This window comes from Schistocerca gregaria, chromosome 6 (assembly GCF_023897955.1).
Source record: "Schistocerca gregaria isolate iqSchGreg1 chromosome 6, iqSchGreg1.2, whole genome shotgun sequence".
NCBI classification, from domain to species: domain Eukaryota; kingdom Metazoa; phylum Arthropoda; class Insecta; order Orthoptera; family Acrididae; genus Schistocerca; species Schistocerca gregaria.
In genome coordinates this window covers 346712394-346729927 of record NC_064925.1, presented here as the reverse complement: position 1 = coordinate 346729927, position 17534 = coordinate 346712394, and the positions used below count along the sequence as shown (strand labels likewise).

The 17534-nt window shown below is 41.5% G+C and overlaps 1 protein-coding gene across 1 annotated transcript in view; it reads right to left on the bottom strand.

The window, feature by feature from the left end:
* LOC126279109 (long-chain fatty acid transport protein 1-like) overlaps positions 1-17534 on the bottom strand; it is a 111142-nt gene that overhangs the window by 14657 nt on the left and 78951 nt on the right. Inside the window, exons 5-6 of the mRNA XM_049979590.1 lie at positions 10715-10916; positions 10273-10465 (exon numbers count right to left, since the gene is read on the bottom strand). Coding sequence (XP_049835547.1) covers positions 10273-10465; positions 10715-10916 — 395 coding nt within the window. The remainder of the gene's footprint in view (positions 1-10272; positions 10466-10714; positions 10917-17534) is intronic.

The window sequence follows — 17534 nt, the reverse complement described above, 5'->3', positions numbered from 1 at the left end:
AAAATTCCTCTTACAAATTCTAGGAGTTGTAGAAGGACTGAGTAGACAATATTTTAAACTGGAAACCAAGTTCAGAAGCATACTATTTCTATGCTACAGCCATTTGAGAATATGTTGGTATCACAATCACTTTTACAAGTAATTTGTTAGATGTGACCCAGTACATCACCTGTTTTACAATTCCACTCATTAATAAACAAAGAAACAAAAAGGAAACTTCATCAAATTTCACAAACACTATTGTTTACAGTTAACCATTTTTGTCCTTTTCAAAGGAGGGTTAGCGTTCTGATCCACTACAAGAAGGTTCGATGTGGCGATCTATAAGTTCGGTGCTCACATTGTACCTACAAATGGTGATGTGGTACACAAGTTCTATCACACCTGGTGCAGTATGGCTTCTTGCAGTTTGGGTGAGCGGTGTCTCCTTTGAACACTGCAGTCATGACCGCTGATGGTGAAGGCAACCCTTTCTCAAAGTCATGGTGTAAGTGTTACAAAAAGGGTATGTAATTGACATAACTCACTGTGGATAACAATCTTGATAAAGGTGATGAGCAGCTCACTCATTACCATGAGCTTCACCATACAGAAGGATCATGTCAGTGCATTCTGCAAATGTGTACTCAACCATGCTGCTCTAACACACACAGACATGTGAATGAGGCTCATAAGAGGTCAAAGTGGTAGGATAGATATCAAATGATATCAGCTGATTCGATGTTACCACCCCCAGACCCCCACCATGACTACCTTGTTGCATATCTACCTACCAAAAGTGTTTTCAAATAGTTGTAGCATAAAAATGGTAAGTTTTTAGGCATGAATTCCAATTCAAAGTATTGTTTACTCCATGCCCTCTACACATTCTAGAAGTAGGTAAGGCGAATTTCAGACCACCCTGTATACATCTAACAGCAAATATGAAACTATGTCATCAAGAGAATGTGAAAATTCTCAATGTCTCTTCCTGGCATTTGGATATTAACTTTCCATAAAATTCCTATTCATCACATTTCAGAATATATATATTTATAAATTTTTTTGCACATTGCATGTTAGTTGACAAGATTAAATCATAAAACATCAGGTGATGGATGTATAGAAAATATTCTTACAATGTATCTACTTGTCAAGATGATGACTAAGTAAACCAAACTGTGCATTTTGAATAACTCACAAATATACTGAGTGTGTTTTATTTACACACATGTCAATAAATTCTGCAACCAGAGTTTCAATAAACAGATGCTCATTAATTTCTATAATGAAATGTAGACACCACTCCTGGATTGGGCCTTAGACCTGTTCTGACTGGCTGACTGCTGCCTACCAGATGGTACAAGGAGTCATCTATTATTGAGGAAAACAAGATCAGCAAGTTGCCAATCCCTCCTGCCATTATCATCAGTAGATAAATTGTGATGGTGCTGCTGCTTTTTTATTCAAGCAGCTCCTCATATGGCCTTTCAAGGCTTAATGGACCTTATTCCAGACCTTCCTACCTCAGAAAAAAATTGAGAGCTACTGGGAACTGAACATGAATTCTTCCACACCAAAAGCAGCAGTATCAATCATTCAGTTATAAATGTGGTTTATTTTTAAATGAAATACACTAGCTGTCCAAAAATAGCATAAACTCAGTTTACATTATTATGGACACAGCATCATGTTGTAAAATGCACAGATCACATGTCTGAAGTGTTCCAATAGCCTATTACACACATTGACATGTTTTATCCTCCATTCATTATGAATGGCTGTACAGTAACCTCTACCTTTCAGTATCTACCACGATGTTCCCTTCCACTTCCATAGTTTTTCTGGTTTCTTCATTTCTGATGTTGCTAATTTTGTGACTTCAGAATTTTGTCTCCAGTAATTCATTTCTGTGCATAGCAGTTTCTCTCTTTCTCTGTTCCTTATTTCACAAACTTGTCTCCCATGTATACATATGCTTTCTACTGATGATCTGTACATACTGTTTATTTGTTTTATTTGTGATCTTATTATCCAGAAAGGTTTAGTGTTTTTAACTGTCAAATAATGCATTTCCCTTACCCACTTATTTTTTTATTTCCATTCTCAGGTATAATCAAAGATAGATATTTAGAACCCCATCATTATTTAATAACAATATAATTTGCGTGTTAAATCTTCACCCCAATCTAGAACACTAACAATTATTTTTAATCCATGTGAAAAAATTACAAAATTGCCTGCTGCTGCTTTTTATTTCTTTTTCTGGGAATATTTCAGTATGCAAGTTTTATGATTATTTCTTGTCTTTCAGTGTGAAGGAAACTATGTGATGTAAAAAAACCTGGAGATTCGTCCTGTTTCAGTATTGTAATAATGCTATGACTTTTATCACAGATTATTCAGGTTGCCTTTCTTGCATCAATTTTTGTTGCATGTGTGGCAATCATAGACCACCAGAATTGAGTGGTGAAGCAGTGTGCTACCTTTGAACTACCAAAATCCTTGACTATTCAAACTAGTGCCACCATTGCAGTTTGTTCTTCAGACTTCCTGTGGCACTTGGCATGTGATGGTGTACTTTGTACAGTGTTGTTAATAAACACAGAGTTTATATATAAAGTTGTGTTTCTGGTTTTTTAATATGACAGTTGTATGACTGGTTTCTCATAGTGGTAACTCCAGACTTTTTCAATATGACTGTGTACCTATTTTTGCTACAGACATTTTGCATCATTAATGCACCATAAAGTACTAATTAAACTCCACATGGTGTGTAATCCAGAAGTGGCTATGTGTTTGTCTACAGTCTCTTTCACCAATGAGCAGCCAGGGTTCAAACATTGACAGTTCTGAGTGCATATTCATGCCTGTGTGTTCCCGCGCCGGCATAACAAAACCTAACCAGTTCCGTCCATGAGCTGTAGCGCACACAGACTGCCCCATGTCTACATGTGCGGCAGTTCCCAGACTTTGCACCACACCTGAAGCAAGAACTACCTTTGCTGCAGTGCCACATAATATTTGAAGGGAACACATTTCCTGCCAGCTTGTCACATGAGAATGTACTTTGGCCCGACTCGCATGTCGTGTTCACGCATCAACAAACTGCGACTGCGTTTGCACCAGCCACGATGCCTGCGCCTACCACGTTTTCTCCCATGCCTCCAGTGCTCTGTGTGTCATGTGCACACACTTATTTGTGCTGCATTACAGACAGATTGTATGCCAGTTTCTGGGTCCCTCTCCCCCCACCACCACCATCTTCCAATGATGGTACAGCAGCCACCTCTCGGACAGCTTCCAAAGCTTCCACAACTTCAAAAGGACAACCTTAAAACGGTTCGTGGTGGTGGATAACATCCTGGACATCCACGGCATGTTGGGAGTCGACGCACACTTAGTCTGTTTGATGAGCCATGTACACAATGAGACAGATGTGGTCCGAGATCTATTGCTAATGCCACCAAGTCTGCAAAAATGCATAACCACAAGAGCAGAAGCCAACCGTTCTATTATTCATGGAGTTCTGTAGGGGCCATACACCATTACAACTTTGGTGCCACTTAAGAGCTCAGATCGGCATGGCCAAACTCCCCGCCTTGTACTCTGGTCGTTGTGGCTCTTGAAATTGTCGTCAGATCTTCAGGTACATCTGTTGGCTGAAAGAAACACTGCACCTGTTGGACAACGCATACAGCATCATCAAACAAATGCAAGTGCATGTCGCCCTGTTTTTTTGGGTATGCCAGAAATGGGTAGCACTGCGCCATCCCCAAACCCTGCCTTTCATTGGCTGGCAGGCAGAGGTTGGGCGTGCAGCATGCAACAGCAGCTGAAGGTGCCACCTGGTGGCCAGACCACCGTACTTGCTGCCACTTCTCACCCCGCTACCACGGCCACCCCTGTGCCGCAACACAATTCCCCATCCACACCGCCAGCTTACCGGGCCAGGCACCGCACACAGCATAACCACTATGTTGGTACTAAATTACGTTTGGAGATGCTGCGCATTCTTGTAGCACACCAAACAACTACCCAAACGTGAATTATGAGTTTGAGCAGGTGCCATGGCTCACACCAACACTTTAGGGTGCCGACCACAACCTCAGCCACCCATCATGCCGGCAAACTATACACTGTTCCCTCATAGACATGGGCACCGACACTAGTGTCATTCCCAGTTTGAGCGCTGTGCCTGTGCTCTTGCTATTTGCTATACCACTCCAGGCAATTCTGCAGCTTATGTCCATGGCTTGCCCAAACTTCAACCATATCTCTCGTTTGCTTTATGCTGTACCTGGATGTTCTGCATTGCAGATGTCGACTACTTCATTATTGGCACAGATCTTTTATGCTACTTAGGGTTCTTACCAGATCTCAAAGCAGCAGCCCTCTTGCACCACGCTATCATCAGCCAGACACCAGGGGTCTTTGCTACCACCCTACCACACACTGTGATGCCCTATCTGGTACTGCAATCAAATGTGCCAGCCTCTGTGCACAGCTCACCATCACCCTGGCCTGCCTAACATCTCAGCGTCACGAGACCATCAACCTTCACGCTGAGAACATGCGTCTTCAACAGCTGATCGCCACCGCATTAGCTGACCTGACACATAGACACTCGAGGCAGAGTATGCAGCCACACTGTGGGGACATGACAGTGCTGATACCATCATGGCACATACATTGCAGACACACTTGCAGTGACACCTACCCTCACAGATCAGTGACATTCCAGCCTCTTGTGTCATGAGTGTTCCACATCTACCCTCATTGTTGTTGTTCAAGGAATCCCATTGGTGGTAGGTACTATTATTGACGGTACTTGCCACTGATTGAACACCGTGGAAAGTCCCCAATGCACCACAATGTTAGATGCCTTAACACCACAAAATTGCAGCACACAAAAGCCACAGTACAAGAACTGCTAGACTCCAGTTTTGTTCACCCATACAACAGTAATTGGTCCTCACCAATCCACTTAGTTCCTAATAACAATGGTTTATTTCATTTGTGTGGTGACAACTGAATGCCCATACCAACCATACAGGATTTCACTCAATACCTCCACAGTGTGTGGTTATTCAGTGTGATAGACCATTGGAAAGTGTACCACCAGATCCTAATTCATAAGGGTGACATCTCAAAGACTGAAATAGTCACCCCTTTCAGCCTGAGTGCTGCTGCATGTTGTATGACAAAGATCGCTGCACAGACCTGGCAACATTTTATTGATTCCATACTGTACTTTCTCCCGTACTGTTATGCATATCTAGGTGACAATTATTTCATCAGCTACCTCTGAGGAGCACAAACAACATCTGTCAAGAGCCCTTAACATACCTGCCGAGAACGGGGTCATGATCAATGATGATAAATGGCAGTTGTGAGCTGCTAGTGTGACATTCCTAGGCTATACTGTCTCCTTGGAAGGGGTCTGTCCCACATTGGAAAGAGTTGCCATTATCCATGACCTTCCTCTGCCTGAGACTTAACACAACATGATAAACATTTTCAAAGTGACACATCCTGTGCACTGCATCCGTGCAAGCACTGTTGACTAATGCATTTGTGGGAAGAACACTTCCGGACTTTGTATGGTCCCTTGGTGTGGTGACATGCAATGCATGTTTGACATGTTAAAATCTGCACTTGTGATTGCTGTCATTCTCGCACACCCGGGTCTCCAATGTTCCAATACCGATCACGGCGGACGTGAGTGACACAGCCATCAGCGCCATGCTTCTTCAGCAGGTCAAGGGTTTACACGCAACCACTTTGTTCCTTCTCACAAAAGTTGTCTGCCCCCCAGCGTAAATGGTCCACTTTTGACCAACAGCTTATTGCCATTTACAAGGCAGTTTGATATTTCCACAAGGACATTGAGGATAGGTCAGTGACTATATAATGGACCACAAGCCATTGGCCGATGCATTACGTAACCCCACAGTTGACCTCCCTCCCCGATGCTTCTGACATATGGACTTAATATAACAATTCACCATCCATGTCTGTTACATCAAGGGTATGGAAAACACCATCACCGAATACGTGCCCCAAGTTGGTACGATTTCGTTGTCTTGGGATTCTGACAAACTAATGGCTCAGCAACAGACAGATGTCATACAGCAGTTACTGCACAGTGAGTATACCTCGCTTACAATTGAGCCTTGTCGAATTCTGAGTTCTTTCCTATGAGTCATCTGTGACATTTCCAAAGGCACAGCTCCCCCTTCCCCCCCCCCCCTCCCCCCAGCCCCCCTTCCCCTGTGCCACCCCTCCTAGTTCCAGCTGTCTTGGGCCTTAAGATATTTGCTGCTGTCAACGACATTGCACATCCTAGTATTCAGGCCACCACATGCCTAATAAAGGAGTGTTTTGTATGGACAGAAGTTATGACAGACTTCAAAAACTGGACCCATACATGATTACCCTGCCAATGCTCCGAGGTCGGTCACCATGCATACCCACCATTGGGCTCATTTGACATTCCTAAAGGCTGGTTCCATCACATACCTCTCAACCTGATCAGCCCACTTCCCCTGTCAAAGGGCTTTCAATACATTGTGTATATCAACGACTGTGTTAGTCGGTGTGTTGAGGCCATTCCTCTCACACATATAACAGACGACTCTATCGCATGGGCCTTTTTTGCCTCTTGAATCACCCAGTTTGGTTGTCCATTTTCAGTCATGATGGATCAGGGATGACAATTTCAAGCTGTTCTTTTCTCCAAGAAGTGTGACATGTATGGTGCAAACAAAATGTGTACAACAGCCTACCACCCACAGAGCAATAGGTTGGTTGAATGCTGGTACCGCACTTTAAAAGCTACACTGATGTTCCACGACACATCACGGCTCTCCCCTGGGTCCTGCTTGGTGTCCATACAGCCTACAAAGAGGATTTAAAAGCCTCCCTAGCCAACTTATTGTACAAGGAACCTCTAGTCTTTCCAGCACAATTCATCAAGGGCTCCAACCCTCCTGCGCATTCTGAACTTCTGACAGTAGCAGAGCGCGTCTAACACTTCTTCATGCAGGTATGCTGCCAAGGGCACACACAGACCCTCATGACTTCATACACGTGCTGTTGTGTGATGACATGGTGTGACCCGCACTGCTTCCCCCCTAGGCATAAAGTATTACACCACTCGCCGCAGACCTTTCACATTCTGCTTCACAGCAGAAGACAAACACTGTGGCTCATGTCTCAAACCAGTATGGCAGCTCAGTGAAGCTGCAAACTTGGACAACTCCTTCCTCCCCCCCCCCCCCCCCCCCCCCGAACCCGTTTCCGTGTAACCCCTCACTCCCAGCACTCCTAATGAGCCGAGCTCTCATTTAGGCTCTGATAGTGTCTATGACAATGCATGTAATGCTAGTGCTTCATGTCCTCCACCCAGCTCGGAGATTGCATCTGAAGGATTCCCTCTCACCTTACCCCCACCCCAATGACTCCACTGACTGGCCGACAACACCTGCATTGCCGTCTTCCACATTGACATGTCATCCTTTCCCATCAAGGACCTCTCCCTACGGCTATGCGATGGCACACTGTTCATCCTGCATGCCCCTCCATGCGCACTGGACAACTCTAGCAGCCACATCATGCTCCTTAACACGTTTGCAATTCCTCCAGATGCAAGGAGACAGCCATCACCACCTCAGTTGACGATGATGGTCACCCCTCTATTCGCTTGCCACTCATGGCGCACCATGCCTTGCATCACCAAGCTGCCTGGTGCTGGCTCGACCGCCTGCTTCGCTCACCGACAAGGCAACGACACTGTCATTAACAGGCTCTACACTTACAGGGACATCTTTAGACATGACCACAGACCGAGTGCCATGCCAGCCTACATCACTATCTATCCCTGTGCTCTGCACTAGGTGATGGGGGGGGGGGGGGGGGGGGAAGGGTGTCCTATGAGACAGTCATCGACCACCAGAATCTAGTGTTGATGCAGTGTACTACCTTTGAACTACCAAAATATTTGACTGTTCAAACTAGTGCTGCCACTGTGGTTTGTTCTTCAATCTTCTTCTGGCACTTGGCATGTGTACAGTGTTTGGGTTTTTAATATGGCCATTGTGTGACCTGTTCCCCATACATGCATTATTTCTTGAACAATTGTTATTTCTTTAGTGTTTATACTAGTTTCTCCATAACTTGGAAGCTGGTTATTATTTTATGAATTACTTGAAAATCAAATTTGCAAACATTTATATACTTTACTACCACATGATTGTGTCAAATTGATAATTTGCTTTATTAGAAATGCAGCCTACAGCAGAATAGAGATAACAGCAGAAACAGATGGACTGTAAATTTAAAATTGTTAAGGCTTTCGTGGCCATTTGTTGACAAACTGCCTATTTGCTTCTGCCTTGGGTTCTTTGGCCAACGTTCATCTGAAGAACCTGAGAAAGAAGCAAATAGGAGTTTGTCAGACTGTAAATTATTCATCATCATCATCATCTACAGATGCTTGTATAAGAGCGAAGTATCTTAGTACATTTACTCTTTATCGATATTTGTGAGAAATAAGTCTCTGTTAATGAACTGCAATACAAATGACAATGATAAGTACAAAAATGATTTTGCTGCATTGACTCAGGATGCCAGTTTATAACACAGACAAATTATATGAATTGTTGAATTGGCATTGTGCACCTGTTTGGATGAATAGTCATCATATAAGGCTTGTTGACACCCAGCTGAATATGACAATGCACATAATATCTGGCACAATCAGATCTACCCCACTTTATTGCCTTCCACTGTTAACCAATATAATTGCCCCCCTGATCTACGCAGATGTACTGGCCTATGAGGGAATTCCACAAGATCTCCAGAAATTCTAACCTACCCGTGCATAGTGACCTGCTCCCTTTAAATCGCAAAAGAGTGAAATCATTCCACTCAACTCTGTGTGATGCTGCTGACATGGTTGCTAAGGGTTTCAAACCCCCTTGAAGAATGGAAATGTTGGTGGGAAGCAGTGACAGATGTGTGCCTGCATATCATCATCTCAGGTGCTAAACTTCCAGGTGGATCACACAAGACCTGGACTACCATTAACAGAATCTGTACAAGCCATGGCCAATGCAGGGATGCTGTCCTTAAGTGGAAGAAGCTGCCTTATCCAGCCTGTGACTGCAGTTCTCCATACCAGACTCTTCACCACATTGTCAGTGAATGCAGGATTCGAGCCTATCACGGTGCCAAAGAGGACTTCCTTCTGTCAAATCCAGATGCAGTGTGCTGGATTGATGGACTAGATATTCAGTTGTAAAGCCAAACTTAAGTTTCAAGTGTGTAAATATGTATATGTAATTTAATTTTATGATATGTCTGTTTTCGCCATTTGCTAAATAAATAATAAGAATTATTTAGTCTAGTGGGGAGAATTGTGTATAACAGTGATGTGGGTTGTTGGAGGACACCAGGTATAAAAACAAACAATTTAATTGTTATATGTCATAAACCACCCTTTGTATAAATGATCTGCCTGTCTGTCTCTTGGTTGCACCTACGTTGGTTGTAATTGAGCAGAGTTGAACTGCAGATGAATATTGTAACGTAAAAACAGCATCATTTTCAAAATAGCAACTTTTCTATTAGTTATGTATCATGATTGCAAATTTTTAATTGTGAAGAGAGAACACAAGCTGTTGTTGACAAATAACATAGCACGAGTAGTGTTAATAGTAGTTGGTTGTTATGGTAGCCTACAGAAGCCGTTAATTGTAACAATCTCCAAGCTAAAGCACGTTTTGACTCTTTACACATTTATAATGGTTCTTACTCAACATAAGATCTATGTGGCATGAGGATGACTGAATATACAGCGATGGAAATTTCCAGGACAGACATGTCACTAACTTTTGAGCTACCATTCATTTTTTCCCAATTTAATTATTGTTCATGAGGCTGTATAATTAAACTGGTAAAAGAGTAGTAGTTTTTAAAGTTAGTAACATTTCTGTGCTGTTTCATGTATGTAGGCATCAGCTTCAGATGGGTGAATGCTTTCCCTTACTTTTGCTTGCATGTGAATGAATGAATTAATTTTGATGGCAAAATTGTGAGTTGTATGTGTACGTAATTGCTTATGTTACCCTAGGGAGATTTCTTTACTAGAGATTGTATTTGTCATCACTAATGTACAATGTTAGTGCTTTGTGCCACTTTTGCATTTTTGATTCTGTAGACTGAAAACTATTTGTAATAGTGCCATTTTACTATTAAAATTCATCAAATATGATTCTGATAGGTACTAACTTAAATTCGAGTTTCCTTCTGTAGCACCATAGAATTCACCAATTTGTGAGATCCCAAATCTTTCTGCAAACTTCTTCCATATTTGTGGCCTCAGGCCATTTCCAAATGCAAGGCGAACTTTATGTTGCTTGTCCTCTGGTTTCTCTGGGACAGAAAGCAGATACCGACACATTTCCCCAATATACTGAGAAACCTGAAAAGTGACACATTTATATCCTAAAGGCACAAGTTTTTCTAACAGTACATCAGATATAAGAAATTTGATGTATGTAGTTAAAATACATTCAATGAATTCTAAAATTTTACTAATTTAAAAACTGTGTTGTTATAATATTTGAAATATTACTTGTTCAGTATATGGATGATGTATCAACCAACAAAAATAAACAGGTTCATATATTAATTCAGAATTTAATTTGGCTTTATATTTTTGTTTACTTACCGTACAGTTGTATTTAATACAGTCAGACCAGTAATTACTGGCAGAGAATTTCCTTCGAATGACTACTGAGGTACCATACAACAGTGCCTGCCCAACTCCAAGTATACCACCAGCTGAGTGGTATACTGGCAGTGGATCATAAACAATATCGTCACTGGAGACTTGAAGCATGCTGTGGAGCCCTACAGCCATTAGCAGAAACCTGTGACATCAGTTTGCTGTTAACCTTGTTAAATAACTGAATAATCCATCATAGTAGTTACAGAAATACATAGAAAAATAGCTTTGTGGGAAAATCACCACAGCAGTACAAATACTGAGGCTGTCAAATCGTGGAATGTGTGTCAAATGTATATTATAAAAATGCAGCAAATGAAACAGACAAAAGGGAATATAAATATCTAAAAAATGAGTGACAGAAAATGCAAAACGCCACAGCAGGAATGGCTAAAGGAGAAATGCAAAGCCATAGAAGCATGCATAGTTATGGGATGATATATGCCACCTATAGGAAAATTAATGAAATCCATAAAGAAAAGAGTAGCTTTTGTGTGAACATGAGTGAGACCTTCAGAACAGGGATAGGGAACTGGAGGCAATCTTTGGACCATGTCAGACTTTAACACAATGGTTCAGAAGTGGAAAGCACCTTAATATAATGTTTATTTAACAACTGTTTTTTATGTTACACAGGTATACACTGATATGAATGAAACACAGTTCAGTGAAGTACTCTTGAACATCAGACTTAAGTCCCTTTGGAATCTTAACAATATGCAGCAAAACGACCAGCAAAGCTTGGAGTTACTGTATTAAAGCAAACTCTAACAAACACTAATAATTAAATATTGAAATCAAAATCCTTGCCTACACTTGCACTAATCAAAACCTTTAAAAACATTCAACTACATAATTAAAACTTAAGGAAAGGAACATTATTAAATCTTAAAACTTTAACAAACACTATTAATTTTGAAAATGGTCAATGGAGCAAGTGTAGCATCCCATAAATTTGACCGAGATCTAGACCATTGCCCCTTCATTGAAATTATTTACACAGTTAAGAAAAACAAGATAGACAGGATTAAACCCAATTAATACTCAGTCTTGGGCTGTAGCCCTATTAACAAAAAAATATTATTAACCTTGAAATTGGTCAGCAGGGTGATTGTACTCCCAGTTGATCATAACCCAGACTTTGGGCACTGTTCCATCTTGTGAAATTATTTACACAGTTAAATATACAAATGGACACAGATAGACAAGATTAATATTTGGGAAGAAGACCAGTTAGCAAAATATCATTAACCATGAAATTGGTCAGTGGAGCGAATATTGCTCCCACTTGAACTTAACGCAGCCCTCAGGCTTCTTCCCTTTTGAGAAATTGTTTGTACAGTGAATATATAAAATACAGAGAAACATACAGAATTAATAAACATTGAACTTTTTTTCTAAAATTATACAGCCATCAAACTATTAAAACTTCTTAATCTGTGCTGTGATAAAAAACTAAGGGTTTTTCCAGCAAATGTAGTATTATTTTTTCAGGATATATTTCAGTCGTTATTTGCAACTGACAATTGAAATTTATCATTGGGGAAAAAAGTAAGTAATGGCTTTTAATGAGCTGTGCCCAGTCAAAACTCACCAGCTTCCAACTAAATTTAACAAACAATGCATAAGCAGAACAACAGGAAACTCAAGGGGATCAGAACTTGTTACAGAATAGATTTTACTAACCCGTTGCTGAGTGCATGCGTATGTAATTTGATGGGAGCTGTCAGAGCTGGACAAAGACTTTCAGCAGTCTTATGATAAATTTCCATTGTACCCATGGGATACAAGATCCCCACCAGTACATAATACCCAGCTTGTTCTCTTGCACTAAACAAATTTGCACAGGATTCTACAACAGATGAAAGACACAGCTAAAGACTACGCACCCTCAATGTTCCCTGAGTGCATTTCAACATGGTTACCTTAGGTGAGCAAATAAGTTCCACTAATAAATCCACCATGTGAACACAGCACTCCTGTCCCTTTTAAAAACAACACAAGAGAGTACATGCAGTATTGTAGAATTACAATTCCACACCAGTATACCAACCAGCAAGTGGCTAAAATTTTTACATCAGTAACGTGCTGCTGGCAATTACAAATATGGCTGTATCAATAAAAGATCAGAAGACAATATTTAGCAAAGATGGGAAGGCTCGCAGGGGGGAGGAATATATAGAGAGCTTGTGCAAGGGAAATGTAATTGAAGTCAATATTTCAGAAAGGGAAGAGGAAGTAGATTAAGATGAGATGGGGGACATGATATTGTGAGAAATATTTGACAGATATCTGAAAGACCAGAGTAGAAGTAAAGCATCTGGAATGGAAGACATTCTTTTTGAATTATTGAGATCCATGAAAGAACATTCCACAGCAAAACTATTCTATGTGGCATGCAAGATATACACTGCCTGACAATAAAAGTCAAGCACCCAGAAGAAGAGGAAATGAAATGAACTTACATGGGTTGAGAAGGTATGTAATGTTATTTCTGTGATTACAATACAAGTCAAATTTACAAAGAATGTGGTAGTATGAGCCCACTTAATAGTGTGACATTGTTCCCCTGTAAGCTGGAAGCATGCTCCAATTTGGTTGGGAAGTATGCCAAAGTAGTTGTATCTTTTCCTGAGGTAAGCTGGCCCACAATTATTGTAACTGGTACTTGATATCCAAACTGATCCCACACATGTTCTGTCAGGGAGAGATCCTCAGTGTCAAGCAGACAGTTCAAAGTGACATGTGCCATTTGTAGATGAACATTGTCCTATTGAAAAATGGCACAACAATACTGTTGCATGAGAGGTAACATGAGGCTATGACATACCGTTGTGCTGTCAGAGTTCTCTCAGTCACTGTTAGCTATGACCTGAAGTCATACCAAATGGCTCCTCCTTCCATGACACCAGGAGTAGCAGAGTTGTGCCTCTTCAAAACAATGGAAGAAATAGACCTCTCCCCAGGTCACCATTATATTTGCTGATGCAGACTACAATTCAAGGCTGAGCACAGTGCGATATCCCTCATCAGCAGTCCATGTTTCCCGATCATGAGACCTCTACAAATGGAGCCATTTCTGTTAAGAAGTTAATGGCAGCCTACACATGGCAGAGTAATACCACAATCCAGCTGCAGCCAGTCTCGAACCAAGCATGTGGGAAGACACACAGTATTGCTGCGAGTCCATTACATGTTCTTGGATGGCAGGTGCAGATGTGAAGGAGGTACAATACACTTGGTGCACATGATGATCAACCATTTTAGTGGTCAGACAGGGTCGACTGGAACCATGACAGCTAGTATGCCTGCCTTCACATTCCCATGAAGTCCAACATCAAACAACTGTCACATATGAATGACCCACAAATCTGGATATTGCATGATCAGACAGTTGGCCAAGTGGAGACCCGCAATGAGCCCCCCCCCCCCTTTCAAACTATGTTAGGTGCTGATAACGCAACCTCACATGATTACACAGCATGTCTGTGTCCTTCACAGAGATCACTCAACATCTGATGCTGTTTACACCCTTTATATACCAAGCCAGTACAGTACAGTACTAGACACAAGTAACACTAATGCACTCTGGTGGCCATTACACCTGTCACAGCGAATTGCTCTTCTAATCATTTACATATCATTTTCCTGAGAAATGTAGGAACACATGGGCAACACTGACCCAATGCCTTATCTTAAGAAAGATACTGAACCTATGTTTATATCATTTGTAGATTTGGAGAAAACTGTTGACCATACTGACTGGAATACATTGTTTGCAGTTCTGATGGTCTTTCATTACATTATACTTTGACTTGTCCATATTCCTAAATTCAGCTCCTCCAACGGAAAACACCTATGACAGATTAAAAGCAGAGCTATGCACTGTATGGCAGCTTTATAGGAAGATCACATTCACTAGGTATTGACTCAAGAAGAAATGTGCTACAGGAAGCTCTCACAATACCTTCACCATCTTCACAGCAAAGTAGACATTGACACCATTCCTGACAACACACAATTTGGAGCAACCATCAGTCAACCTAGGTAAAAGCCATCACTCACACATGGTCAGATATGGATGTAGTCACAGAGCTTGCTGACTGCATTCAAGATGCTATCACACTGTGCTCGCAGGTCAGTACAGTAAGTGTTCCATCAGTGTTACATCCATAACCCCTACTGCGTCGTGTGCCAATTATAATGCCCTAGCTGCCAAGGTGGATCCCTTAAGTGCACAGATGGCAGCTGTGCTTTCACACGGTAATAAAAGCCACTGTAGAGGGTGTAGCCAACTTAAGATGTTCAAGGAGTCACTCCACTTCAAATTCTGCATCAGAGTCTAGTTGCACAGATATGGTGAACAGGTGAAAATGTGTACAAGCCCATGCACATTCCCAAATGGGGACAGTGGTCGTTAGTAGGCACCACTGACTGCCACAATTTTCAGTACCTATTTGTAATGGGTTGGACCTCAGGAAGGAAATACCTAATAGATACAGGATCTGATATAAGTATTTTACTGAGGAAATCACTCTGCAGCTGCAGGCTGTGCATGGCAGTCAACTTGGCAGTAGCTAACAATACAGAAATGCCAAATTATGGTATGCAGTATGGGGGTGTGAATCTAGTCCTGCAGGGACAATTAACATGGAATTTCATGGTAGCAGATGTGGGCGAGACAATAATAGTTGCCTACTTCTTAGCATATTTCAAACTTTTGCCTGATATGTCTTATACCTGGCTTGTGCATAGCCTTACTGGTTTGACAGCTGCTGGAAATCACCACCATACTAGAACCAGTAGCATCAAGCTCGTGCAGTAGTAGATGAAGTTTACCGTGTGATTTTGCAACATTTTCCAGACTTAACTAGACCACTGTGAGTGCCACAACAGGTGTTGCATCACACTGTCCTCCACATCAAAACTGCAGATGGTCCACCTACTTCATGTTGCCCATGCAGATTAGCACCTGGATGCCTCACAATAGCAAACGCAGAATTTGATCTTAAGTTGAACGAGGAAATTATTTGCCCATCGTGCAGTCATTGTGCATCAGTATTATGCATAGCCCCTAAAAAAAAAGTTGGAACCTGGCATCTATGCAGTGATTATCGAGTGCTGAATACCAGTACTATTCCTGACCGCTATCTGGTACCATTAATAAGTGACTACAACCACATCTTTTATAGTTCAACAATATTTAGAGCCATTAACTGAAGAAACCGGTCATGCCAGATCACATTTCTGAGACAGCTATCCATCCTTTAGATTGTTCGAGTCGAAGTTTGTGACATTCAGGTTGTGGAACACTGCACAGACCAGGCAGCAGTTTATAGGTTCCGTCTTGGTGAGTTATCTTGACACTTTGCTTGTCTGGACAATGTGTTGGTCTATTTAGAAACTAGAGAACAGCATCACAGTCACTTTGTGAGGTTTTTAAATGACTGGAGAAGTACAGAGAAGTTTTAAACACTGTGAAATGCAATTTTGGTCAGCCTGAAGTTGAATTTCTGAGACATCACATATCATCCTCTGGCTCTGCAACATTACCAGAAAAAGTAGAGGGCATATTACAACTGCCATAGCCTACCACCATAAAAGATCTATGCAGATACCTTGGGATGGTAAATTTTTACCAGCTTCACTTACCACATATTGCCGAGTAACAGATCTTTTAAACGCAGCACTGTCAGGTGCAAAAGTATGAGATAATGCACCGATGCAATGGAATGTGAGTATGGATGTAGCATTCATAGCGATGAAAAACAGCCTTGCTCAGGCCACCCTACTCACTCACCCTAAACTTTATGCTTCGCTCCCCCTAGTGGTTGATGCCAGCCAGCTTTGCAAGGATGGGTAGATGGTGCATGGCAGCCCCTGGAATATTTTTTTGCATAAAATGACACCTTCACAGCAGTGTTGGAGTACATGTGATAGGGAGCTGTTGGCTATCTACCAATCCATCAAGCACTTCAGGCCACAGGTCGAGGCAAAGGATTTTGCAGTTCATACTGATTATAAACAGCTGGTATATGCATTCCGTAAGAAGAGTGACAAGTGCTCACTATGGCAGCACTCTCAACTCGAGTTCATATGCCAATTCATTACAGATTTGTGGCACATTTCTGGACTGACCAATGTGATGGCCAATTGCTTATGCGGTATTTCATAAGCATTGAACATGACAGTGTTAACAGTTGTGCTGCAAGAAGACCATGAACTACAAGCAGTATTATTCAATGATAAAACTTCACTAAAATTCTGGGTGAAATTGGCAAGGCGTACTGGGATGTAATGCACAGCAGATCATGACTGTATGTACTTACTGCATTCCCCTGGACAGTGTTCAATAACTTCCATAACCTGTGTCACCCTGGAGTGTGCACAATGTTTAAGCTGGTGTTACAGAGGTTTGTGTGGCCAGACATACACAGAGATTGTCGTCAGTGGACTAGAATTTCCCCATGCTGCCAGTTATGCAAAGTTGCTTAACATGTGCACAGTCCAACAGGGGCACTCACTACATAGTCATTCAGAAAATCATTGTGTTTAGTAACCCAGAAAGATTTTATTGCATTTTTTGCTGGAAAACAGGAGGATGACAATATTCATAATTAATAGTGAATCGAAAAATCAGTAAGGACCCTATTCCAATAGAGGTACCGAAGATACCTGAAAGGTATGTTGTTTCAAGTAATTGTGGACCATGAATACCAAGATTTAAAATCCAGAATATTAATAATAAAGTTCAGGAAATAAT